This window comes from Denticeps clupeoides, chromosome 2 (genome assembly GCF_900700375.1).
Source record: "Denticeps clupeoides chromosome 2, fDenClu1.1, whole genome shotgun sequence".
NCBI lineage: Eukaryota > Metazoa > Chordata > Actinopteri > Clupeiformes > Denticipitidae > Denticeps > Denticeps clupeoides.
In genome coordinates this window covers 31,834,434-31,862,377 of record NC_041708.1, presented here as the reverse complement: position 1 = coordinate 31,862,377, position 27,944 = coordinate 31,834,434, and the positions used below count along the sequence as shown (strand labels likewise).

The following is a 27,944-nucleotide window of genomic DNA, read 5'->3' as shown; positions in this document are numbered from 1 at the left end:
TCAGAGCCAGTTTGAAAATAGTACCCCCCAAAAAAAGAATGACAAATTGGACACAGGTCTCTGGAAAATTTATATGGCTCAAGGCAGCAGTATTTTCAGCAATATTAAAGTGCACATTAGTGCACTGATATTCTGGGCTTTATTACCCACTTCCCCAAAAAATCATGAGGAAAAATGAGACAGTCATGAGACATTCTGCTCTTAAAAAAAAAAAAAAAAAAAAAAAAAAACTGAGCCAAGACACACTGGGTAAGTATATTTATATATATAGTCATTTATTTTAATATTTAAACCCACTAAAAGTTGTAAATACAACTTCTGAATGAAAGGCACAGTAAAATCAGACATTGCTGATAAAATGATAAAGTACAGTACAAAAAGCAGACAGCTGTTTGCGCAGACCAAACCCCTCCGCGTACTGCATCCAGAAGGGGACGTGGGTCCCCACCGCTGTGACTGTCATTATGTTAGACAACCTGTGGAAAGATTGAGACTTTTTTTTTTTCTTCTTCTTCTTTACATTTATTGCTTTTCCAACCCAAATAGATGTTGATTGCCCTGGACCCAATAAAGGTATAAAAGGCAACAATGATTTCTTCATTTGCTTCCAAGAGAAATGTTTTCTCTGTGTGGGAGCGAGGGGTGGGGACTGAGCTCCAATGATTATCATTATCTGGAGGTTCTGCAGTGCAGCGCGTGGCATTATGGGATTGCCGTCAGGGACCTCTGCACGGCACCACGCTCTAACGATCTGTGATATCAGATGTCTGTCCTCAGTAAGAAATCCCTAATAGTTCATTATCAAATGCACACAGACTTTAGATTCTTTTTGTTTTATTTATTTAATTCAGTGGTTCATTGAGTGCCAAAAAAAAAAAAAAAAAATCAGTTCGAAGTTCAGGTCTGGCAGCATGAAAGCACGGTGCCTCCAAGCTTCAAAACCGAGCTCAAGCTGAGTGTTAGGGACATTTGATGAATTTTTGATTAAATCGCATTGAGAGCTGTCGAATTAAAAAAAAAAAAAAATCATAGCAAAAGTTTAAGGGGTGGAGGATCCTTCCTTTTATGCTCCCCATTGTCCCTGTCTGCCTTTTTAATGTTTCCTTATTCAAGAACGTCTAGGTGTTAGTGCAGCAAAGGGTAGAACACCTGTTAATTATTATTATTAATTACCATTATGCAGCCAAATAAGAGACTGGAGACTTCCAACTTCAACTCCCTATTACAGATTGTTACACTGATTGTTTAAAAGTGGGATGGAGACCCCTGACTCTCTGGAGACCCTCATAAGTTTCGAGAGGAGTTCTGTATTGTATATCCTGTCTCTTTGGTAAAATGCAAAACATCTGCAAAAAAAAAAAAAAAAAAAAAAATCTTATTTTTCTCTTCTTTTTCTTATGTACACTTCAGAAAATCTGCCTCAGTTATTGTATTTATTTTTGATTGCCAAATCCCAGGGCACTAATTTAATTACAGATGGTTTTTTTTTTTTTCCTATGAAGAAAATGGTTTCCTCTTTCTGTCTGGAATGGAGCTCCTAAGCTGCCTTGCAGAGTGGGTTCATATCTGAAGTTCTGCTAATTCAAAACAACCCAACATAAAAGTTTTGCCGTTTTGCTCAGATGAGTTTTTTGAAAAAAAAAAAAAAAAAAAATTCCAATGACAAAGCAAGTAGAGTCCAGTACGTTTCTCTGGAAGATGTTTGGCCTGAGGTGGTGCGGGTGGTTGGGTGGGTCATCGAGGCCTCCAGTGGCAGCCTGTGGACGGCTCCTTCACCCAATCACTCCTCAGCAGGGAGTCCTGGTTCCCGCCCAACCTCCCTGAGAGGCCAGGGGCCAGAGGGGCCAGCATAAAGTCCTGCAAGGAAACGCGCTCCAGTAACGGGAATGTGATGAGAAGCCATGACGATGAGTGCGCGCAATGTAAACAGGACTGAGTTGGGCTCTATTCTTACATTTTATTCCCCAGCACTTCAAAGAAAATAGAAATAATAATGCTGCCGTGTGAAGAAAGAGGAAATTGTGTTGTGGATGGAGTCTATGGCGTTCAAAAGTCAGTCTGGGGTGGGCCATCACTGCTGCTAATGGGCTTTTGTTTTTTTGTTTTTTTTGCGCTAACAAGCGCTAGCGTTCATTACCTGGCTGGGCCAACCAGCTGAGTTAAGTACTCTCGCAGCTCCTTCCCTGCCTGGAAGCGGCCGTAACGTTTTTTGGGGTTGGCGCACTCGTCCAGCAAGGAATCCAGCTGTCCGTCTTTGGCAATGTGTGGCGGAGGGTCGTGGAGGAGGCCTCCAGTGCTCCCACGCCACGTGGCGTAGCGGGACAGCAGGTTCTGGCAGATGGCGTAGTAGTTGTGGTCCACTGTGACCCGGGAGCACAGGATGTCCTTGGAGAAGGAGAGGCAGGCCTCCTTCTCACATTCCTCAAACTTGCTCTCGTACCACACATCATAGTTTTCTGGTTTATCTGTTTAAATGAGGGGAAAAAAAGAAGTCAATAAAATGCATCATTTGCATTGATGCAAGTTATTCCCACAGAAAGCAAACGGTCCCTATCATGAGAAACAAGGGAATTCACCTGGACTGCAAATGCAAAATTAATTTAAGCACAAACCTTACCAGCGGGAGAAGAGCAACAGAAACAAGAGGTCACAGACTAAGGCGGAAAGGCCAAAATTATTCATCAATGACTTCTTAACCCTTTAGGAGCCTTTATTGAACAATTTTAACACAGTCAACTGCAAGGATTTTCTTAAAATGCAACTTCACAACAGAAAATTAATGCATTTGTTTATTGATTATGTCATTTTGGTAATCACTGGAAGCCAATTTTCTTTTGCTGTTAATTAACCGCTCATCCCTAGGTAGGATTGAGAGTGGACCTTATGCCATGTCTCACTATCGTCTCATGGGGTAGACTGTCTTAGCTGTTCAGTAAATATTGCTGAAACCCAGACATGGATGTATGAAATTATGTCAAAAATAGTTTTGTTTTGTTTTTTTATTTCTTCTGCTTGGCTTTAAGCTTAAAATTCACACAAAAAATCTTACACAAAGCAGCTTTCTGAATGGCCAAGTGGTTTCCCCCAAAACTTCCAGCCCCACCACTAGCGCTGTTCATTGCATGCACCCTCTGCAATCAGGCGGAATAAAATAACAGCAATGATAAACATCTTGAGGCTAAATTAGCAGGCAAAGCAATAGAGAGTTTAATAAAAAAAAATAAAAAATACAAAGCAAAACCAGTGGCTCAGCAGAAAAGTGGCACTTCGCATCTCTGACTCCTGCAAACTTTCAGCACTCTCTCTCTCGCGAATCGAAGGACCAAGCCTCCAGCCCAATCGATGGATCCTCTCTCCGTTCCAAAAAAAACAAAAGACAGATCTGCCAGCTCTTGGGAAACGGCAGGATGCGCGGAAGCCAATTACTCTAAGGCTGAAAACCCCGCACACATCACATAGAATCTGGGCGGAGGGGGTGGAGGCTTCACGGAGTGGACCATTTCATTAAGGTCTGCCGCACCGCAGAGTGAGGACGCCATTCCGAAATTTATTCCAGAGCGATAGACAAAAGCGAGACCTGCCTCCTTTCACCCCTCTCCGCAGACTCTCCTGTCGGGCAGAAGAATAAAAATGTCCTAAACAAATCTCGGCCTTTGCAATGCAAAGCGGTCTCTGTGACAACAGAACGTTTGAAGAAGCAGATTATCCCAATATTGGGGCCGACTCGCTCAAGATGCTGAACAAGGTGTGCGCGCGCACACACACAAAACACACACAGACCACCCTCAAGATGGCCAAATGGCCTAAGGTCTTGTTGATATTTGCCATCTAGGCTTTGGACACAGTTCTGTTGCTTAGAACCAGCAGAGCAGAACCTTGCTTAAGCGCTAAATTCATTTAAGGCCAGAGCCGCTCCATGCATCGCTTGGCTAGGCAAACATTCCCGTTTAAAGCCTCCAAGCCACCTTATGGTAAGCGCGGAATTCATGTCCTTCGGATTCCTGACCAACGCGTCATAAGAATTTGCTTTGAACTTTGTCAAAGGAAAAAAAAAATTTAAATCGCCTGGCCGCCCCCAAGCTGTTGCACATTGGTAATGGCAACCCCGGATTCGTGTTTGTTCCCAGCAAATTAAATATCCGCTTGCACGCTCAGAATAAGTGTGGAAGATAAGAGGGAAGGCGCGAGATGCCTGTTATGAGAGTTTGATTTTGGCTTGCCGAGCATGCCGTCGGTTCGGTCACATTTTCGTAATGGGATGCTGTAGGAGCTTACTGCGCCACAACACCCCCTTCCCCCAAAACACGATCTCAAAACACTCCGGGAGATAACTCGAGTCCATGTTTGTCACAAGGACACAGAAATAACCTTATATTAATCATAACCGCTTCTCCCGTCCCTCAGACGGCATGCAATTTCCCCGCCCGGCAGAGGCAACGTGATCTGGCAGTGTGGTCTGATGTGTGCTGGCAGAGAAGTGAGTCTCAGTAAAGGGAGAGGCTTGACCTTGGGAGGGCATGCTCTCCATCTCAGAAATCCAGCTAGTTTGACAGAGCAGCGCTGTTTGGCTTTGGCTCTCTGACAAGTTCCCCATTCAGGACAGACCTAGTTCGGAAGTCCCTCAGTTCTCCTGAACTCCGGTCATACGTGCATGCAGAAAGTATAGGAAATATTCCAACCAGACTTGTCTTGGACCACAAACACTGCTTTACCTGACAAAAACGGCATCAGATGTCCCTTTCCCTGCAGAGGAATGAGAATTCTCAGACCCCCCTGATTGGCTCTACATGGGTTTCCACTTTGATGGAATGGCCGTTTCAGAAAAGGGTGAGTAACTGTGTAGCAACTGACCATTGCCCCATATATATATATATATATATATATATATAAGTTCCATGGCTCTCACTGAGAAGTCTCACTCAATGAACAATGACTGTGGCTGCAGCAAGCAAGGTTTGAAGGACAAACGTAGCTCAGGAAGGCTGCTTTGAGAAAAACATGGCCACAAATTCTGACACAAAGACTGATTTACTTTTATGGCCAGATGCCCTTAACCAGAGCGACTTACAATCAGTAGTTACAGGGACAGTCCCCCCCTGGACTCTTTAGGGTTAAAAGTCTTGCTCAGGGACACAATGGTAGTAAGTGGGATTTGAACCTGGGTCTCCTGGTTCATAGGCGAGTGTGATACCCGCTCTGAGAACACATTCAGCAACAAGAAACACTTACAAATTGTCCTGGTTTTAATCAGATGAGGAGGAGAAAGTAGAGCTATGATGACAGACAAGGCATGTAAGAAAAGAGAAGAGAGACGAGGAGGAGGAGGAGAACTCACTCTGTTTTATCTGCCTTTTATCGGCCACCACCACATTCTCCGCGTCTACCACGATGACCTTCCCGTCCCGCGGGCCCACAGCAAAGTTGTCAAAGCTGACGTCCAGGAGGTAGAGGGCGAAGTCAAAGTCATTGTTGGTGAGCTGCTCCGCGATGTCCATCAGCTGCTTGGCCAGGTCTACACGTTTCTCCCATGGTGCGTTGAAGAAGCTCCACAGTTCCTCGCCCACGTAGTTGACCGCTACCATGCGCCCGCACGCACCCAGGTACTTGGCGAACGGCCAGCCCTCATCTGAAGGAAAGCTCTGTGGGGAGAGAGACGAAACACGGGCAGGGGGGGGGTGAATGAGAGATCAGGGCTGATACAGACGGCACGCTCTCGCCGTTACATCGTTCTCAAGTGTCACTTTTTTTTCCCCCCTCTCTAAATAAACAAACAGCATTGTGTTTTTAAGGTGAGAGGGGGGTCATATATTCATACAGTGGGGTGCAGTGGAAACGCAATCTGGACAGACATTGTCTGGAACATAAAAGCTGTGCATCGGTTCAGCCAACAGCTTATGAGCTCGGCCTGCGCTGAACTATGCAGCGAAGCAGACAGAGAAGCCGCTCATTGGCAACGAGAGCATGAAACCAAACGTCCCGTGCGTCAAATTTACAGCCAATCACCTTCCCCGTGGCACATTTCAATGGCACTTGTAGGCAACATTTTTACAATATTATTTTCAGAGCTAGGGAATAATTAGACAATGTATTTTTTTCTAAATCTGCTCATAATTGTGACGGGACCTGTCCATATCTAGTGTTTGTCATGTCTGACATCGTTTTAGAGAAAACAACAGCTTGTTTAAAATTATATGCAGGACTATCCCTATGGAATAGCAAGGAAGTAGGCTATTGAAGCGGTCCTTGTGAGTAGACAGCCTGATTTCAGTATGCCTGGGGTGAATTCCAGAAGGCCCAGACCTGTACAGGTTAAACTTCTGATCCTAATGGCACAAATCTGCTCATTTATTTAATTGCCCCGACATTCAGCCACATTAAAGTAATGAGTGGAATTACACAGTGCTACACAAAGAATTCATTGCTTCATTCCCTAACGGTCCATATCTGCAGGAAAAGTGTGAGGAACAGTGGATGTGTTACAATGGTGTTCCTGACGTAGTGTGCAGATCGCCTGCTTTTGATCGCGAGGATCGTTTTGGACATCTTGTGGCATGATGATGAATTTTACAGCCATATACCTGTGTGTTACAAACATGCAGTAGTCTATGATATATGGTTTCATGAAATGATTTGAAAAATATGTGTTATGCTCAATTTATCGTAAACCAAAATTACTGTACACAACACACTTCCAGAAGCCACATATTTTTAAAAAGTGCTTTAAATGTGATCTGTAGTCTTCAGACAATGTCAAAAGCAGCCTTTTCTGACCACCAGCCTGAAACAATTAATCAGAGGACAACTTCTGCATCAGTGTTGTCACCTCTGATTATGTGTAGAGACTATTTCCCCATGAAATGGCAGAGTGTGTGTGTATGTGTGTGTGTGTGTACAGCATGAAAGTTGAACCTTGAATAAAGTGTGAACAGACCTGGTGCACATGCCCACACAGTGCTGACTGTTAGCACTAGTGAACAACCTTCGCATGCTGCAGCAATGAACCTCAGTGACGTCACTGGCACACCCCTGCCACCGGAGTAACATTTTCACCTCACAGTGTTATTTATATATGTGTTATATACCTCCCCTCCATGATCAGGATTAGAGGAGGTGATTAAAAATGAATGTAAATGCATATGAATATTAAACTCCGGCTGATCATTTAAAACCTACACCATGAGGGGAGGAAGCACCAGCACCCTTCGTGTGATGGTCAGCATTACCTCACAGCACCTTGCCAGATTATGAACTGGGTGACCTGATGTTTCACATACCGGCTTTATTAGTCTCAATCAACCCCAGGAAGCACAAACAGCCATGTGATATGGGTGAAACAGTAAAAAAATACCAAGTTATGTTGTAATGATACCAGAGCTAAATGGGCATGTACAAACACAGTCACTATATATGACGAAAGCCTTTAAAATATTTTTATTACATTCCAGAAGCAAAATGCAAAGGGAATAATAAATAATTTGCAGGTGAGAGGACCAATGCTATCTGAGAGCATCTGATCAACCAAAGCTGGAGCCCACCGTTCCCCTGGCCCTCCTTACTTCCCGCAGGCTTCCGGCTGGTTTGATCCAGAGTCAGGCGGGTGTTTGGGAACTCTTAAACCAAACCACAGGTGAGCACACCTATACCCCTTTATAACGTACATCACCGCATAATGCCGAAAAAAATCTCAACATCAATCAGAACCAATAAGACCAGTGGTTCTGTGCTCTTTGCCCTTTTGACCACAGATCATACGTAGTGAGATTTTTATTTGGCACATGCTTCGTTATAACAGTACAACACGCAGTGAAATGCATCCTGACTGTTATAGTTATAGAAATAAGTAAAATAAAATAAAGGGGGAAGTTAAATAGATTAAAAGAAAAAGTAGTAAAAAGAATAAGAAGAAAAAGTAGTGGGGAAAAAAAAGGGAAGCAAGCAAAGATGAGAACATAAGACACAGACAGGATTGTGTAAGGTCTATGGATTCTGGTTAAGTGCATTGTGCAATGACTAGCGTAACAGTAACAGATTGCAGTGGACAACGGTGACCATTCAGATGGAAGTGTTGTGGCATGTGGAGTCAGGAAGATTGAGTTAGTCCTGCATTTAGATTCACTCACTGTTTGTTCAATTGCGTTCCCTGAAAGGAAAAGTGACTGGCATATCATGACAAACAAGAAATTTGGTTAAACAATTATGATGTTTAAAATATTACAGGCTACAAAAGGAATAGGCTTAGTAAATCTAATCAAAACAAATAGTCATTCCCATTTAAATGAAGTCCACTGAAGTGAAACCCCCTATATGAAGTAAAACCAGATTTAATAAAGGACCCGGGCCTCTGAAGACACCTTTGTGTCCTCTGTACAGGTCAGTCAAGTGTTAAAGGGTCTTGAGTTGATAGGGGTGCTAACTCGACCACGAGCACTGCCCGCAACTCCACGTTATGCTAATTCAGAGTACTTAAAGATTCATCGTGTGTAAAGGGGGCACGTTAATTGTGCAGGATCATTTCATGATGGGGCCAATAAATGAGAGAAGAGTGTGAAACAAAGTGCCCCATCCGTTGCCGACGGAGAACGAATAAATGGTCAAACACACAGCCAATCACCTTCCCCATGGCGTATTTCAAACAGGAACTTGGCCGAAGTCATTAATGCTGTCAATGAGCCATTGAAGTGGTTAAATAAATTGGAAGCCTGAGTCTCGTATACCGTCTAGTGCACTTTATTTAACTGAAAGTGCTGAAGAGGGAGAGGGGGAAAAGTTCTTGGTGGGAAAAAAAAAAGAAAGACATGGTTTGCAGAAAATTTTATTAAAAAAATAAATAAATAAAAAAGTAGAAAACTGCAACATTTCCATCCTTGTCCAACGTTCATTGAAACAAACAGCAATCTTTCACCTCGGGGCAAAGCTTACTTTAACAAATGAAGCTTGTGTCGACTGAGTATGTCACAATTCTGCAGCAAAACAATAAAAAAGCAGCACATTTGAAAAACAAACCTACACATGAAAGAAGAGTGACAGAATATCAGAGGGCTCTCCAGACAAAACACATTTATTTGGTATAAATTGGGGGCGGGGGGGGGGGGGGGGTATTAAAAGGCAGCAGACTGCAGCGTCTGACAAAGAGAAGCGTTAATCCAAATCTCCTGAGATGCCTTACCCCCCCCGCCACACACACACACACACACACACACATCCACCCACTACACAGATAAATGGCCTGTTTCCAAACTGAGGAATGGGGTTGGAGTGGGGGGCGGGAGGGAGGAAGATGAAACAAGTGCAGCAAAATCCACAGGAACATGCACCTGCGACCTGACATCTGCTCGCCAAAGCATGTCCTTCCAAAAGAGAAGACGCCCACGGGAGTGCATGCGCGCGCGTGTGTGTGTGTGTGTGTGTGTGCGCGTATGAAAGTGAACAAGAGAGATGGCCACACTGCAACCAGGCTGATGAGAGTCGTTCCAGGGCCAAATCAGCATGATGTGATCCCCGGGCACAGCCTGTCCACTGTTTATAAAAAAAAAAACATGTGCTTATTGATGCTTTGCTGCTCAAGAAAGATGAAAGTGGGTCAGACTCTCACAGGGAAACCACAACTAGCTGAAACTCACTGAACACAACACAAATTAGCAGCTAGCGAGGAAATATGGCCACCTCACCTCCCCCATTAGCGGTGAAATTCTCGGCATTTCCTACCCACGGCCGCCAAGACGGCTAAATGTACCGTAACATATATCCAGAGTCAGAGGGCCAGAGGACCTGGTATGAGGAGGCATGGCATTGAGGGGAGGGGAGGGGAGGATGGGCGTACTAGGGTTTCCAGCAAACCTTTCACAACCGACTCTGCTTTGACTTGAATGCCAGATGACCATTGCAGGTGGCTCCAAGGTGACACCAAGACAGCAGCATCAGTGCAAAACAGATTTGGTGATTGTACATGGCTCAGTCACTGCAGATTCTAACCTCAGAGACATAATAGAACCCATCATCATCCCCCAATTCCACCAGCACACCCCCAACTTTCTGTTCATGGATAATAATGCTCCACCACATCATGGCAGAAGTGTCACAGCTCGACTTCAGGAAGTTGGAGTGCCTCACATGGTCTCGCCATCAATGTCCCCTGACCTGAACCCCATAGAGCACGTCTGGGACCAGTTGAAGCAGAGACTGAATGATTGTACCCTACCCCCACGTGACCTGGCAGAACTGCATGTAGCACTCGTGGAAGAGTGGAGCGCATTGCCTCAGAACATCATCATGAGGGTAGTGAGGAGCATGAGACGTCGCTGTCAAGCTGTCATTGCGGCAAATGGTGGAAACACCCGCTACTGGCGTTGTCAGTTTTTTTTTTTGTTATTTGGGGCTATCCCTGCTATTGTCTACATTTTTGGGGTAATAAATATTAAACTAATGAAAATGGTGTTTCGTCTCGTCTCATACATTATCATACTATACTTTAGTAATATCAATGGCAACTTTTACTTATTTCATTAAAATTCAAATACAAATAGGAAAAGCACTCATGTAAATAACAATATCTCTAACTTAATGTGAGTGGTACATATAAAATACACACACACACACACACACACACACACACACACAGTGAGGCAGAAAAACATTTGGCAGCCACCGATTGTGCAAGTTGTCCAACTTAAAAAGATGAGAGGTCATTTTCATTATAGGTACACTTCAACTGTAAGCCAGAATATATAATAAATACATAAATACATACAAATCCAGGAAACCACATTGTAGGAGTTTTAAATTGAGCCCTATCCAGCATAATCCACAGCCCAGAGGGCAATGGTGGCCTAGCGGGTAAGGAAAAAGGTCCGTAATAGGATGGGAAGGTTGCTGGTGCCACTGAGGTGGCACTGAGCAAAGCACCATCCCCACACACTATTCCCCAGGCACCTTTCATGCTCATTAAGGTGATGGGTTAAATGCAGAGGTCACATTTCGCTGTGTGTCACTTTAAGAATGTCTTCTTAAGATAGCTTCTCCCTAGTAGACGCCCCCCTCCCCAACTATCCTCAAAATCCCACCCTTGTCCAGGTTCTGTCCAAACTAATCCAAACCTCATGTGTGAATCTATCCAGGGAAAGCAGATGAAGGAAAACCGAGAGAAGAAAGAAAACGGATGGAGCTGGCTGAAACGTAGCAACTCCTGAATCCAGTTCCACTCTCCAGTAAAGTTCATTACACCTTATAGCCCAGTTTACACCTTACAAGCCAGCTGCATTTGAATAAGGAACGATCTACCTTTTAACACGCATGTTCCACATTCTTGCAAAGTTATTTACGACAGGCGAGTCTTTAAACTGCAAGAAAAATTTGTTGTAATATACTTGGTTTGTTCTAGCAGCGGTGAGTCCATGGTTTGATGAAAACTGGTATGAAATGTTTTATTTATTTCAACTGGGCCATTTTCTCTGCCAGTCGGTCCTGCTGAAATTCATTTGCTGCAGTTACTTCAGGGCTTTCTTTAAAGTGTCAGCCTTAAAGATGACCGCCTCCTTCACACCAACCTGACTAATTCATTAGGGGTGGGACCTTGCACATGGGATGTTGCTGTGAACAGTTCCAGTGCCAGACAGTGATTGAAACTGCATGTTCAGTGAGTTACTTCTGAAAGTGTTGTGCAGGAGCAGGTCCCTGTATGTGTGTGTGTGTGTGTGTGGCGCAGCCATGAGAGTCAGGCACAGGAAACTAACATCAGGAATAGCTGAGAGGGTGAACGAATGCAAGATCGGCCGTGGGCATTTACTTAACCAAACACAGCTGCTCTCTCTCTTTCTCTCTCTCTCTCTCTCTCTCTCTCTGCATGTGTGTCTGTCTGCCTACTCTTTCCACAAGCTCAACCATGCAGCCAAAGACGGCCAGTCAGATCACGGCCATGGTTTAAACAAACCGGATTCAGTCTGTAAACAACCAGCCCCCCATAATAATAGAAGGGGCACGCAGGGCTAAGCTGGGTAAAGTACCACCCCAAACAAAACTACTAACTGCTGCCGACCAAGAATATTTTGTGTTACAGCCGTGTTCGGCACAATGAGCGGCAAGAACACCACGTACCATGCACCTCTGGCTCAGCATGAAAATTAAATGCCCAGCCCAAGGGCAGAATAGGGCACCAAAGGGGCAGCTAAAGCCTCTCTGGTCAACATGGTACTTTCTGATACTGTAACTGCCGGCTCCTGGTGGAACGCTGACCTTCAGAGCTCCCGTTAGGCCCATTTGAAACAGAAGAGCCAGCGGTTCCTGAATAAAAATCATCTTCAGGAGGGGAAACACATGGCCATTCTCTCTTCAGCATGAAAGACCAAATCTGATTACACCGTGAAACACATTAAGTCAACAGCATTAAGTCAACAGCTTAAGCCGCAGTGTTCGTTTTAAGGGTACAGACGAGGTCTACTTACTGTGACATTTTCCTCAACATAGTGGTAAAACACTTCCTTTAAAAAGATGGATAAATAAATGGACAGAGAGAGAGAGAGTGAGAGCGAGAAGAAAGACAGCATTCACAAGCTTCCTGGACCAGGAATAGCTTGTATTTGCAGAGCTAAACACACAGTCATTTTCTGACACTAAATTTAGTGCAGGGTGGGGGTTGGGGACATCTTGGTGAGAACAGATATGATGTGCCATTGACTGGCTTAACCCACAAGCCCCACATCCTACTGCCAGCCCGAGCAAGGAGACAAGCCAAAGCTCTCCAGGGCTGCCACAGTCTCATGCTAGCAGCTCCCATTACGCACAAAAATATGGCGTCTTAATGCACACTGACATCATACTTCTGTACCCCATTTACGCTTGCATTGCTGTTAAGCCAGAAGTCCACTAGGGGGCGGTTCAAAGTTTCCAAAATTCCAACAAAAAACATGACAACAACATTGTAGTGATGTATTTAAGAGGCCATAGCTAAGGCATTGGTTTATGAGAATGACTTATATGTGATTGTCACCAGGTTCTGCCATTTATTCTATGTGATGCTCTTAATCAGTTGGCTAACCTTCACTGGCCCCACGATTCAATTAAATTACGATTATCAATGCACCGGTTATCGATGAATCACAATGCATTACATACATTTTTGCTACATTAATTCACAATATGTTTTCAGATAAGTCAGTGAGATGAGAGTTGAGGACATTCACCCAGAGGGCTGAACAAGGCTTTTTTCAGGCATTTGTGGAGCCAGACTGAACACAGGCCGTTTTCTGCTTATTGGAGCAAATCAAAGGGTCCACACGGGCATTCAAATAACATTTCATGCAGCGTTTTTCTTGGCATCAATTACTGCTAAAATCCAGATGAACGTTTAACAGCGATTCAAGCGAAGGCCAGTGAAACACCAAACAAGTGGTGTTCAAAAGGAGTTCTTTTTGTGTGGACAAGGCCAAACTCCTACCTGGAGCACAGCAGCGTCACTAACGGCACTTTTTGACTAGACTTTTTAATGTCGCGGCCAGAAATTCACCAAGCAACATCATTATGGCTGATTATGTTTCTGCACTACATCGGTGCAGAATAGTCCACGTCTGCATTGATTATGAGATTAAGTTCCAACACCCCTACTATACTGGCCCAGTATATTCCCATTTCACAAGGATGTGCCTTTAAGACAAATCGAACTGCACAGCAGGGTGGGGGAAGAGAGAAGACTTCCTCCAAGTGCTACAGATACCCTGTTGCTGGTCAACCACTGCACAACACCAATGATAGTCTCCCTCCTGACAATAGACTGTCAGCTCTTCTCATGCTGACAAACAGAGGGGCGAGGACAATACAGCCACAGGCTTCAAAGCCCAAATACCAAGGGGGTGCTCTGGCTTTCTTCTGAAAATTTTAGGAAATAGACAACTTCCACAAATTGTGCAGCGGCTGAAGAGACACAAAGGCTCTGGCTGCTAACGTTTGGGGAAAAAAGGCTCTGCCTACTTCCTTCCTAAAACATATGCAAAAATAGGCCATTGTGCCAACCTGACGCCACAAGCTTTGAACGGGCCGTCTGTTCTTTTGGCTTTGAGATCCGTCGGTGGGGAATGTGGTCCTTACAGCTACTGTAAGGATTCCTCACGGCCTAGCCTGCAAGATGGAATGTGTTAGACAGTTATGAAACAGAGCGCTGCGGCACATCACCATCTTTGTCTCTACAGGGTTGATGAATTCTTTATGGCCTGGTGCGAGCCCTACCACCCCACCCTCCTCCCAACCCATTCCCTGGCTTTACTGGAACAGCCAAAGGCACTCAGATGCCCCAAAGGTGCTACTACTAGCTCTCCCAAAAGCACCAGAGCTCTGATCATTTTTGCAAACCAGTCCGGAAAACTCATTTCTTTCTACATCCCGGCCTTTTGTAAATGTAGCAACGCAATGTTATTTAATATGTATATATACACACACAACATTGAGTTGCTATGTTTCATTTTCATCCATCAACTTTGCACCAAGCCCTAGCTGTGCAAATTAATATTATGCATACATGATGCAATACACACTTGAACAGTAGGGGAAGCAGAGAGACATTACGTAAAGATTCCAGTAGAGGTTTCATTAAAGTCGAAAATTTTAAATTCCTGTTGTCTTAACAAAAGCACGATCAAAGTAAACACTATGGCGTTTTAATAGTGGACTTAATAGTGAATTTTCTTCGGTCGGCCCTCTTGTGGAATTCTCAAGTAACACTGGTAGAACATAGCTGCAGTCTACAGAAACACAATAAAAAGGAATATCTTATGCCTTGCGTAGATTGCCTTGTTATGAGTGTCCAAACAAGCTGCCAGAAAAAGGGAGTGAGGAAAGAGAACTAATCAGATATTTTATTGATTTGGATCACCAAAGGCCAGGGCTTGCTTTTGTCTGTCAAAATCCCCAGGGTGTCAGGGCTCTCCTTTGAAAGATTTGAGGTCAGCTCTGATGTTGAACGTCTTCACAGGGCTGTCCTTTTGTTGTTCTGGGCCTTTAGGAGGAACAGTCAATGCCAAATGAAATTGGAATTGATTGGTCAGTTGTAAATCAGTCTCGGAAATGGGAGGCAAATAATAGGCATTAACATCCACTATGTCCATTTCAGCATGAAGGACAGCCTTAAACGGCAGCTTAAAGCATGTTAGACAACGTGAAAGTGTACAGCCTAGAAAGTATAAAAATACTATTACACAACGTCACCTTAAAAATTGCCCTATGGAGGCAAAATGAACTCACATGTACCTTACAATAAATTCTTTTTTTTTTTTTTTAAAAAAACAAGGTAGTAGCCTAGTGGGTAACACACTCGCCTAGGAATCTGAAGACCCAGGTTCAAATCCCACTTACTACCATTGTGTCCCTGAGCAAGACACTTAACCCTAAGTGTCTCCAGGGGGACTGTCCCTGTAACTACTGATTGTAAGTCGCTCTGGAAAAGGGCGTCTGATAAATGCTGTAAATGTAAATGTACCCAATAATGAATTTCAGCTATGTGAGGCAGAAATGAATCACAATTAGCTTAAATTGTTTCCTCGAAAAATGACAGGAAATGGGCGAGCCTGTCCAAAAACTCGATAAGTGTGTTCCTTTTCATTTTCCTTTGCGACCAAGTATGCCATTCTACAATCGCTTAGAGCATATCCTGAGCTGCGATTGGGACAGCACGTACTCAATTATTGAACACTATTATGATCAATATTTCAACACAGATATAGAAAATTAATAAACAAGTACATTCAACTGTGGTCATAATTGCTTTAATAGCCTCTTTTTAAAAAAAAAAAAAAAAAAAAAAAAAAGCAGTTGTTTCCTCAAGGAGAGGAGTTTCAGAATAGTTTAATTATTTGTTAATATCTGGTCAATATAAAGCCCCACCCAAGACCCCAAAGAAAAAAAAAAAAAGTTAAATAATTAATATCAGTATAAATACATTTTAAATATGTAATGATACCCGAGATATGGTATTCAACTGTTAAATTTTTTTAACAGTTCAGCCAAAAGAAACGACTGCCTCACTCACAGGTTTTGTTAAGTACTAAGCAGAAGGACAAGGGAGAGAAAAATATATACACACCCTGTAATTTAGAGGAGTATTTTTCCTTCCCACTCTGCACCCCAACCAAACTGACAGGTTCTATTTTGCTGGCTGAATAATCAAGGGCATTTCAAGCACAAACCTTATGATCAGCCAGTCCTACCACAGGCAATAGATCACGCACAGTAGGTCTTGTGTCAGCAGAGCAAAATTGGGGAAATGGCAGGAACCTTACCTGAAGGACCAGGGGCTCTGGGTTGAAAGCCAGGGTCATCAGGAGCTGCATCCTCTCAGTGTCTTTAAGGTTTTTCAGGAGGAAACTTCCAGAGTCCTTTGTCTCGGCATACCTCCTGACAATCCTGTCCAGCAGCCTTTGGGAAGGGCAGTGCACCAGGTCTGACCAGCCCTCCACCACCTCAGGAGTAAGTAGCCGAACGTCGCCGTTCAGCCGCGCGAACTCTGTCTTGTACATAGCCTGGATCAGGTCACAGCGAGGGCGACCTGTGGCCCTCTTGCAGATCTTCTGGTCAATGTCGGCCAGTTCTTGACTCGAGCCCAGGCGCTTGAGCACAATTCTGCGCGTCCCCTCCCTGGGCTCGCCATACTGGGCAAAGTAAACGTTCTTGACGTTAAAGACGTCTAAGAATCGCAAACGGCCCCAGGACTCGAACGTCACCTGGCCATTCATGAACTTGCGGCACCAGCTGGTTCCGAAGCAGGCCGGGCACTTGTTGAGCTGGATGAAGCGACGGTCTGTGAGCTCGTTCTTCTGGAAGGAAGTGAACAGGTTGTGGGTGTTCATCAGCAGGACGATGAAGAGGCCCACCACGAACAGAAGCTTCAGACAGCGGTACAGACGGCCCAGCTTGAGGGGGAGGAAGCGCAGCATGTTCGGGGTGAGATGTTGGGGCCTGTGGGGGCTAGGGAAGGGAAAATGAGCAACTTTAGGGGGCCAGATTTCACTGGCGCGCCGTCAATATGAGTCCGCTCATCGTTTAAAGCTGCAGTCGGTGGCCCCGGCAGGAGGGATTCCCCTGTCCAGCTGCCAGAAGAGCCCCGCTGCTCATGCTCTCCACTCCAACTCAGGACCACAAGTGAACCCTGAAAACCTATTGAAAGAAGAACAAGGGGGAGAGAGAGAGAGAAAAAATTACTATAGCTAGGACACAGCAATTTTGTCCACTGTGAAAGAGATCACTTTCCACCCTGCTGGAATGAACTCTGAAACTCATGCGCCAACACACACAACTCCATAAAACAAAAGCTACTTTTTGTGGCATTTCAAATTGTCTCACAAATTGGACTTGCTCAGGTCATTTGAGAGAAGTCATTACTTTTTCAGACTGGAACAAGATGGATCTCAGCCAAGACAATAAAGCGCGGAAAGCCTTGGCATGGGCTCGCCCATTCAGACTCTCCCTGGGAAATAAGTTCTTAGGGCCCGAGATAAAATATAATAATAAATAAAAGCATTGAACAGCGCTGGTTTCTTAAAAGACCTCAGTCATGTCAAATCACACGAAAATGGCAGCGAGACGGAAAGCACCAACACTTTAATGCTGCGCTGTGCGCCCATGGCCAATGCAATCATATAAAAAATAAATAAATAAATAAATAAAAATTTGGCCTCTAACTGGAAAAACGCCAGGGTGCTTTGTGAGCAGCTTCGCACTGTGCGTAGTTTAACCTTTGATCAGACTTGGCCTACTAAGTTGTAATCTGCCTTTGAAGTTGCCTCTTTGAAAAATCCTGGTGTCGCAGATGGAGTCGGAGCGGAGAGGGGGAAATGGATTGCTGATAGAGCAGCGTGTGAAAGCGCACGTGCCTGAACCCAGCACTGGAATCAGCGGTGCAGCAAGGGAGGCCGCAAACAAAGTGTTAATTATCACTGGCATATCTAGTACATTTACGGCATTTATCGGACGGGCTTCATCCAGAGCGACATACAATCCGTCGCTAGAAAGGACAATTTAGGGTTAAGGATTTGAACCCGTGTCTTCGGATTGCGTTACCCACTAGGCTACTACCACCTTCATAAACACGTAGCAGCAGTGGGAGCGCAAATTAGCGATACTTTTGCAATTAATCATGTGAAATAAGGATCCCAGAAATAACATTCTTATTAGTACAGTATTTTATCATTAGTGCACAAGTCACCTTTAACTACGAAAGATTTGTGTAAGATTAATTTCAGCTATTTAAATATTCCAAGGATTTTCTCCTTCAGTTAAGACTGCTTTTGGAAAAGACAGACAATCACACTGCAACGTGATGCAACGCATTTCAGACAATGCATTGTGAGAGTACTGCAACACAACTGCCCCACCCCAAAAGGTCAGGATGCATGCACACTCATAAAGGGACCAGTGAGGGAGGGGTGTGCAGCGAATAATAATCTGCAAGCACTAAAATGTTACCCACTGCACCTTTAAGAGCAGCGGCTATTCTTCAGCAGTTCCCATTGTCTCAAGAACTGTTCTGCCCAGACAAAGGATAACAGCCTGATCCGGAACAAACACCCTTCATGTACACAACATCTGAGCCTCACATCTTTACGCACAGAGTCGGGACCCACACAGCGGCCCTTACCATGCAAATGGGCCGTTTTCAATTAAAGATCATTAGACCGTGCCAATTACAAGTGCCGGCGGTCAAGCACTCCCTTCATTAAGAGGCGAGCTCGGGCAACCTGAATGTGGGTAAATGTTTTTTTTTTTCCCTTTCCCCTCTCCCGCCCCCTGCACATTTTAACAGACCTTCAGGCCGATCACACACACGCATGGCAGCGCTCGGAAAAGCTAGGTCAAAAATAGAGAGTGAGAAGTTGAGCGAGAAATTGAGACAGGGACTTCAGGTGTAACTTCTTACAGCTTAGGCTCATGGCTCGTGTGTATGGTATTTATAGAAATGTCATTTTTACCCTGTTTTAAAGTTCACGAGCACATCTTGTTGCACCATCTTGAAAACTCAGAAAACAAATTAGGTGTCTCAGCCACCGACTGTTAAACTCCCACAGCCAGACCTCTGATAAATAAAGGCGCGGGAGCAGCGAGTCCACTACGCGGTGGCCTAACTCGCCGCGTGGAGCGGCCGTCTCCAGCGTCCAGCACAGGAAAGGTCGGCGATGGCGGCAGAGCACGATAAGCCCCAACGCGAGCACCTTTTCCATTAGCCTGTTGGAGAATATTGCTGCGAGAACAATTCAACGTCCCCCCCAAAGCGATAGGATCTCTGTTGCACAGCCAGTTACAAGATGACACGGTCTATCAGGGTGCGAGGATCCGGAATGAGGAGGGCAGGATCGCTGATTTCAGAGATATGGAACCAGGAAGAGAAGTGAAGAGGGGAGGGAAGGAAGAAAAAAAAAAAAAAAAAAAAAAAAAGAAGTGCTCACTCTCTCAGTCATTACAGATGTTCTCATTTGGCACCGAAAAAACAACAGGTGGAAGCCTTGTACAGACAAGTCCGGTCAATGAGACAGATGAGGCAGCAGGTCACATGGGCTTCTCCACGGCAAATCACAATATTCACTAGACACATTTCACAATAATAATCTGCACATCGTGACAATTGCACTCGGATGTGTGTGTAAGCTGCATTATTTTGCTATAAATTCAGCCAATCAGCGGGTCGTACCGACGCTGTGTCGGCATCAACAGGAATGCAGTACAACTTGGGAACATGGGACGGTCCAGCTCCAACATCTGAACTCAAGTTTGATGTCAGGACTAGTCTCACACACTCACACTCACACACACACACACATAAAAAAATACTAGGTGGCCACTATATGCCAATTGGCTGACTTCAACAACACTTCCTGCTGTCAAAGCCCATTGAGACGTACTGAAAATGTAATTATGGGCTATATAAGAGATAAATGTTAAAGTCGATTGAAAAAATAAGCACCCACGGAGACTTGCAGACATGAGCGACCAGCCGATGCAAATCACCCTGACAAAACTTGTTGCAACTTTTCACTAAATTTGCCACAACTTCAGGCATTTTAGATCACAACATTCACAAAGGTTTATTGCGAAATCCTGGAGTTACTGATGCATACACTGAACTTAATAGTAAATAAAACCGGCTAAATCAGGTCAAAAGCTACAGTCCAGCTATCTTCTCAGAAAATAGTCCTGAGCAAAACCTGTAACAATCTTTTTTTTTTTTTTTTTTGGCAGAAATACCCAAAATGTCGACATACATGAAAGAGTCTAATGATCCAGATGGCCAGCTGAGAGTCCGAAAGGAGTAAAAACACAAACTGCGCTCACATCTTAAAATAATCCAATTGATCTCTTCACTTTGACCTTTAAAGAGATAATCAACGGCCAACACACCCTGAGGAACGAGCATTAGGGAGTAGATCAGCTTTCACACAGCGACTGGACAAGGACGATTTGCCAGGTCTTCAACAGGCACAACAATCACCATGGGAACGGACTCGTTCATGCCCCACGTCTGACCAACATCCTAAAACTGTCAATGCCGACATAAAGGGGCAGGCAGACCAAACAGGAACAAGGCGGGTTATATTTTTATTACCCTAAACCACGTCTTTCCTCTCAAAATAACCTCATCCGGTGATAAGCCTTGTAGTTTGAATCGCCCACAGAGCTTCTCCCAGTGGATTCGATCCCCAAACCGTACGAGCCCGGAACGTACAGAGCCAGGGCACGCCGGGCCAGAAAAACCAGCAGATATCCACGCGGCCACGGTCTTAAGTGTACAATACACCAAAGAACAAGGCAGTGTGGAAAGAATTTTTAAAAAAATAAAATACAGAGAGTGAGTCAGGATGTGCCACCACTGGGACGCATTAGCATCGCTTTCTGGCACGGTTTTACTTTCCCCATAATTACTTTAGGAAGCAAAAACCTACATTATGAGGAGAAAGAAAAAAAAAAAAAAAAAGTATGAAATTATGACAAGGAACTTGTGCAGATGGGAGGAAGGGAGTTAAAAATGAAACCCGGCGTAAATCACCAGCTCAGCCGGTTTATTTCTAGCACTCTGCCACATCAGTCGCAAAGAGGCAAGTGGCAAGAGCCGGAACACAAGTGTTTTGAAAGCCATCGACTGCAGGAGCCGATATGAATCCAGACCATAAAACCCACTGTCAACCAGCCTCGGAATTCAAATAAGGAGGAAAATGAATAGATGACAGGGGAGCACATTACAGGCTTACTGGAACTGGAATCTCCATCTCAAATTAGATACGAACCCTTAAAGACGCCACCCAACCGAAGCCCATAATTGAAATTCTTTGTCCCAAGAATTTTTGTCTTTGTTTTCCCCCTTTTACCAAAAGCAGCGTTCTGTTATTATGACACGGCAGCGTTTGCTCCAGTTACAGAGCCGTACGGCTTCCCGACCAAAAATGGAGGTTCTGTGTAGTCTGCAGAGCACAAAGTCATCAAATAAACTGGCCACAACGGTCGCCCTTTTTTCTGCGCCGCGGAAGAAACCTGGATGACTTTTCTGAAACGGTGCCACCAGAAATTCTACGACGCAGCGCAAGGAAAACTACAACGGGGTGAATTAAAAACGACTGCGTTCATAGTTGGGGTCCTGGTGGACCAGAACTGATTACTTCATGGATGGAAAGGTCGCAAGATGCAAATGCAAATTATGTACATGCAAGCGCTAATATTCTCAACTAGGAATAAGACTAGTTTTAGACTGGGGTGTGTGTGTGTGGGGGGGGGGGGGGGGGGGGGGGGGGGGCGCTCCCTGTCTTTTTTAATTGTATTAATAAGAAATTGTATTAATTGTTGCCCCCCCCCACCATAGTCAGGGGTCCGAAATGGGATCCAAGATCTTGGCCACGTTCCGTTTACCGATGAAAGTCAAACCGGGGCGATCTGAAGCAGCTGGGCTTCTGCTCCTGGACGCTGCACTTCCCGGTCGGCACTTGTTGACGGACCTCCGTCTCCGAATTATCCTCCCGAGTGTAAATCCGCGGCCAAACCAGCTATGCGAGTTTATAAAACGTTTTTGTTTTTTTTCCTACACGACGCGGATCGATGTCCGGCCGCTGCAACTGATCCCGAAGTCGAGGCGAACATCAGCGGACTCCCTGTTCCGGAGGTCGGCGCAGAAACACGAACCCCCCCGCGCGTTTTCCGCTCGTCTAGAAACTAGAGTTTCACTATCAAACTCACAAGACAATACAAATAGTAAATTAGAAAAAGCTTTGCAAACTTCACTCGGCGAATCGGCGCGAAAAAAAATCACATATCGACGTTGGTCAGGTGACCTTAACGAAGTAATAATATTAATAATTATAATTATCGTTGTTGACGACAAAAACGCCTGAGGGCAGAAATAACAGGAGAAGCGGCGACGCCGTGAAGCAGCCGCAGCAGGAGCAAGAGGCGCACCGACCTGCGACGAGACTTTCCTTCCCTCGGCGTCTTTAAGAAGTACTCCCCTCACCGCGGCCACTTCGTCTCACGCTCCGGAGTTCGCGGCTGTCGGCGGCCCGCGGCGCGGCGAGGAGGAGCGGGGCGAGGCGACTTCCAGGCGCCCCGCGCATGGTGCGTCCTTCTGTGGGGAAACTCGCACGGTAACTAGCCGTAGCCGCCTAGCCGGTGGAATAAGGCGTCGGGTCTGGGCGCCCGGCTCTCTCCGCTCGTACGCGGCGCTGCCCGCCTTTGTGCGGCGGCTCCCGCGTCGGTATTCCGTTATCTATGCCGAGCCGCTCGGCCGTCCCCCTGCGAGGACGCGACGCCCGTTTTCCTTTCACGGGGGTCTCCGCGGCGGGCTGCTCGCCGCTCGCCAGCCCAGCACAACGGATTGTACTCTCGACTTTTTCCAACACTGCGCGATTAGTATTTACGACCGCCTCCGACGCTTTACGTTATTGGTTTCCAGGCAATCATGTCAGCGTCGTCAAGGCTGCAGCCCCGCCTCCCGACGGCATGCACGCGCGTCTGTAACCTAACCTCCATCCATATACACGGTGCATATACACAAAGAGGAATAAATATCACACTCGTCTGCCTGTTTTTACAGGTAAACCCTTACAATATAGTGTTCTTCAAATTTCTATAGTGTTGATAGTATTATTGCCATTTTTCTTATTTGTTCACTTTTGTTTTCATTAATTGTTGCGGCAGTTATAAGATAAATCTAATTTGCTCTTACTTTCATACACACACATGTTGATAGATTAAAATTGTTAAATATAATCACATTGATCATCAGGTATAAATTCTTCACGTGGGTGTGGATTCTAGTGGCCCTTTTCTTAATTGATGTCATTAAAATACTCAAACTAAATTCTTTTCTAGGGCCCTCCAAACAATCGCTTTGTAAGTTACTATCAATTAACTGCATCTCTAAATGATGAAAAAGATTAAATAGGGTTTAAAGTTAGTGAAACTTTGAGTGCAAAATGGTATTTAGGCTTGATTTCTCTGTTTTGTTTTCTTTCTGTGGGAAGAAGGGAATCTGCCTTCAATGAGGGCCTGTCAGCAGCATGAACATGTGTCAGGGTCCCTAAAGGATAAATCTGGGCCTCAATCAGGAGTCGCAGTGGAAGAATTGGCCACAGTCCCAAATGATACTGAGACTAGTATGCAAAAAAAAAAAAAAAAAAATAACATCTGTGAAACTGGGGGAATGCAAAGTGGACCAGCGATGAATATTTAATTAGTTGTGTGCCCAAGGCGAGTTGGAGCTGTTTGTGTTGGAAGATGAACATGGTTAATGAGATGACCGAGAGTGCTAATTTTCTCAACATATGGCAGAAAGAGGTCTTAACCCTCTTCTCCCGGTTGTGTTCGCTCCATCATTTTCCTTTATATGGCCCAGAATAAGTGTAAGCAACACTGAACCTTATTTCTTTATTTTAGTTTTCAGAAAATAGTTTTATAACATATTTGAGGGTTGATCACCTTATGAATCTCGTTATGATCATTAGTTAGCTAATTTCACTAAGTGATCGTTTTGAAAGATATGTGTATGTCCTGCCATCTAGTGGCCACTTTTAAGACACATTCAATAAGCCATTCTCTAAAAAAAACTTATATATATATATATATATAAGTTTTTTTATTTGCTTCTAATACTAACTACATTTTGCCATTTTATTAGTTTGTGAGCTATCAGGCTACAGTGATCCTACTTATTGAAACAGTTTTTCGCCCTCCAAAGTTCCTGCAGAACGTCGGTGTTAGTCATAAAAACTTGATATACATTTTGGGATCTCAGGGTTTACTACAGAGAGCCCTCCAAAAGTAACAAATAATTACATATTGATTTTCAGTGCTGTGTGTATGCTTTGCACATCAATATGCTTTGCCAGGCAGAATATTACTGTTGTTCTGGCCACAGGAGGTCATCGTGTCTTTTTCCATGCGGGAGACGCTGACGTGCCGTTATCCCAAGTGATAACTGTGAGAGATCTGTGGCAAATTACCCTGCAATAAATTGCCTCCTTTATCAGCAATCCTCTGGCGGGGGGCACTCCAAGGACTGTCCCCTCTGGCTGTCTACCTGTTATTTGTCTTCTGGTTGATTCGCGCCATTTATTTATTTTCTTTTTTATTCTTGTATTGATTTTGAACTTGTGTCCCCTTAGGTTCTTGTTAAAGACAGGCTTCATTTTGTAGCAATAAGCAGGGTGTTCAGCAAAAAAAGTACTAAATGTGTTGCTGTTATAAAGTTGTTCTTTTTACAGAATTATCATCTATAATCATGCTAATAAACAGTGGTATGCTAAAGCAGTTTTCAGCATTTCATGCACATTTGTAAAACAGGCTGCATGGTGGCAGGCACCTAATATTTCACTCCTGGCCCAGACCTTGTGTAAATGGAATTTGCACGCTCTCCTTATTATGATGTGGGCCTCCTCCAGGTTGTCCAAAGGCATGTACACTACTAGAGCAGGCAACGCCACAAACATTAGTGTGTGGCATGTGTGAGTGTGCCCTTGGTAGGAATAGGTGGTTATGGGCTGTGTGTGAGTGAAGGACAGGAGCACCATGCACCTCAATACTTTTGAGTTCAAAGATAGACCAATAGAGAATTGGTCTTACAACAAAATAAGTATATACAAGTATATACAACTGAATACCTAAATACCTAAACATCATTGTCGATAAATCTCAAAAGAGCCGCGTGCAAGAATTTTGCAGGACCGGAAGCCTCTTGCAAGAATGACTAGGTGAAAATCCCCCCCCACTAAGAAGCGAAATTAAATTAGCCAAAAAGGGAGATACTAGGTAGCGACAGTGCAGGGTGCCCAAACTTTTGCTTTAGGCCCTATTCACTGTTTTATTTTATTTTTTTATTATGGACATAAAGATATTATGACGTGTCTTCATTTTATCTTTTGGCTCAGTGCCACTTTGTGCCCTGTATGAATACAGTAGGTGTATCTAATAAAGTTGCCACATCATCTATGCACTCTCCCTGAGAATCTTACTTTCACAGCGCTTCCCACAACCTCATTTGCCCCTTGATTTACATTCTGCAAGCCCATACAGTTTTTCGCACAAACATGGCACAAGTTCATTTCCTCGGCATGGGTTGAGAGAGCCGCCCAATGTAATCATGCTCACTGCTATGGTTTTCAGGTCTGGCGTTCAGCAGACTACTGTTGAAGCAAGCAGCTCTGCTTGTGGCTTTCGACAGAGCTGCTGACGCTCAGGCTGCAAGATGCTCGGCAGTGTGTGTGGGCATAGAGGAGACAACCGGTCAGACCATGCACTCTTTTCAGCCTCGTCGATTAAGCCCGAGGATTGTGGGTCAGATTCGTTAGCCCAACAGACAGCTCCAATTACTCTAGACTATTAGTTTGCCTCAGCAAGACTTCCCCATTTATTCTTTTACAGTCACGAGTTGAAGGAATCCAGGTAGGGGACAGACAATGAACCTGGCAAATTCTCTCGAGGCAAGTGTAAGTCTTCTCTAATAGCCTGCCCTTTTTCGGACCCCAAATGGAGGGGTCTTATTAACAATCCAATGGAGAGCACTACAAAGGCCATTAGGTAAAGCCGGGTGCTCGGGACTGCCTTCCAGTCATTAAGCCTGATACATGTGGGCCCTAGTAAAAGAACGATAAGGGTTTCATTGCATTACCAAGTCCATTAGATGCCGGCCGTTAGGGAGAAAAGCACTAAATGTGTGGTCTGATTAAATGTAGTGCTTCCTGGGTGAATATGCAATTAGTATCAGCAGTACACTCTGACCTCTGCACAATGTTGTGGTTTTCAAAAATAAAATTGCAATGTTCAAATCTTAACAGGCTTTTATATATATATATAAAAAAAAAGTCTGGGGGTGCAAAATATATATAAAGCATTTCACCTCGGTGCATAATTGCAGTTTTGAAATGTAGTTTGTTTCGAAGTGAATAATAGCAGCCTGATAATTTGGGGGTTTTGGTGGCAGTTTCCTCTGCAAAACTGCAGGGGAACTGGTTGTTCTATGCTTGTGTCCTCAGCTGGCCCAGTTTATATACCTGATGCTTAAATCCCTAAAGCATCAGAACACATAAAATGAATCGAAACAACATATATCGGCCTTTTGCCTTTCAACAGCATCAGCATTTGCTTCCGGTCAATGGTGTCTCTCAAGCACAAAATTATAAAACAACAACAATATACGACACCAACGTTAGCTTTGGCAGCCAATGGGGCTGACCTAATTTACATATGGGCTGCCTCTGGGGTTAGTGAGGCAAGGTTTACCCACTGTTAGGGTGAGTGTTGGGGGATTTAGTGGGCTGTTGCCTGGTAGTGGGGAGTAACTGGAGCAGGCAGGGGCGTGTTATGATCTTGGGTGAATGCCTCCCCTGTTGCCCTGCTGTTGACCTCTTGTGCTGGCAGAATAAAAGGCTTCTCTGAGCTACTCCGCTGTGTCAACGTCTCTTCTCTCCCCATTGCGAAGCACGTTCGCTACAGTATATTTAATACATTATGTGCTTTTCATTATGCTTGGCATATGGGGTAAAATAACTGTGTGCTTTGTGGCATTATATGAGTTCTTTATAAATCTATCCTACAGTAGTTACAAGATAGTTTCAGCAATTTAATGAAATGCATTACAATGCTTTGATGTGCATTATTATTATTTTTATTATGCACAGTACATAACACATGATAAAACATTATGAATAAAGGAGTTTTTTTCCCCATGATCCTCCCCTGGTTGTGCTCAAATCATGCAGAGCTTAGCTGTCCTCTGAATGTTGTGATGGGTGTGTTTTAAACACCAGGGTTTATGCAGTTCAACCTGAAATACATATTCCCTTGACTGACACTAATGAACACTGAAACTCTCTACCATAAAAAATGTCTCAGATAATTGGGATATAACCATCTGATTCACTGTTTGTTTTTTGTAGGACAAAGGCTGGTCTGTGTCATTTTCATCCCAGTTTGTCAGAAACATACTGCACAACCACCCACCCACCCATGGTTCCAGCAAATGTTCATATCTAAATGTAAAGGTGTCTAATACAGTTTGAATAATCTTAACAAATCATATCAAAAGGATCGAGCTGCAGATTTCAGAGGTTAGGTGGATTTAAAAAAAACACAAGAAAAAAAGAAATATCTCCTTCAATGAACCCCTAATTTTCATGTTAGGGTTGATTAAGCAAAATGGGGAAGTTAGTTGTTCAAGGTCATCATGTGTCAGGCAATCAGACTTTGTCACAAGGCAGATAAAGAGATGGCCATGTGACGGCTGTTCCTCATATTCTGTCACGTCATAATTCACTTTCGCTATTATTTTTTTTTTCCTCCTCTTTCTCTAAAAGCAGTTGCAGCTGCCAAACCCCTGTCACCACTAACACAGACGCCCGTCTCGTCTACAGATGACCTTTGATCTGTGCGTCTTCTCCAATCTGTTCCTGCCAGCGTTGCAGCGTCCTCAGTTAAATCAGGTGACAGGAATCATGAGG

General features: G+C 44.3%; 1 protein-coding gene across 2 annotated transcripts; it reads right to left on the bottom strand.

Moving 5' to 3' along the window:
* Positions 1 to 254: 254 nt before the first annotated feature.
* Positions 255 to 22,874, bottom strand: dipk2ab (divergent protein kinase domain 2Ab). 2 transcript variants are annotated; one of them, XM_028970713.1, is made up of 4 exons: positions 22,415 to 22,874; positions 16,260 to 17,133; positions 5,336 to 5,639; positions 255 to 2,465 (listed from the first exon to the last, which is right to left on the bottom strand). In XM_028970713.1, exons 2-4 carry the CDS (start codon positions 16,911 to 16,913, stop codon positions 2,134 to 2,136), a joined length of 1,290 nt encoding a protein of 429 aa, XP_028826546.1. In that variant the 5' UTR covers positions 16,914 to 17,133; positions 22,415 to 22,874; the 3' UTR covers positions 255 to 2,133. The 2 variants fall into 2 exon arrangements, with proteins under 2 accessions (XP_028826546.1, XP_028826547.1); XM_028970714.1 differs by lacking the exon at positions 22,415 to 22,874 and adding an exon at positions 21,868 to 22,316.
* Between the last annotated feature and the right edge of the window lie 5,070 nt (positions 22,875 to 27,944).

Excerpts from the sequence above, each read along its gene's own strand:
- dipk2ab (XM_028970713.1), bottom strand. The coding sequence starts at position 16,913 with ATGCTGCGCTTCCTCCCCCTCAAGCTGGGCCGTCTGTACCGCTGTCTG. Across the intron at positions 5,640-16,259 it reads CAGAGCCCCTGGTCCTTCAG|AGCTTTCCTTCAGATGAGGG; the intron begins GTAAGGTTCCTG and ends CTCTCCCCACAG. Across the intron at positions 2,466-5,335 it reads TAAAAGGCAGATAAAACAGA|ATAAACCAGAAAACTATGAT; the intron begins GTGAGTTCTCCT and ends TCATTTAAACAG.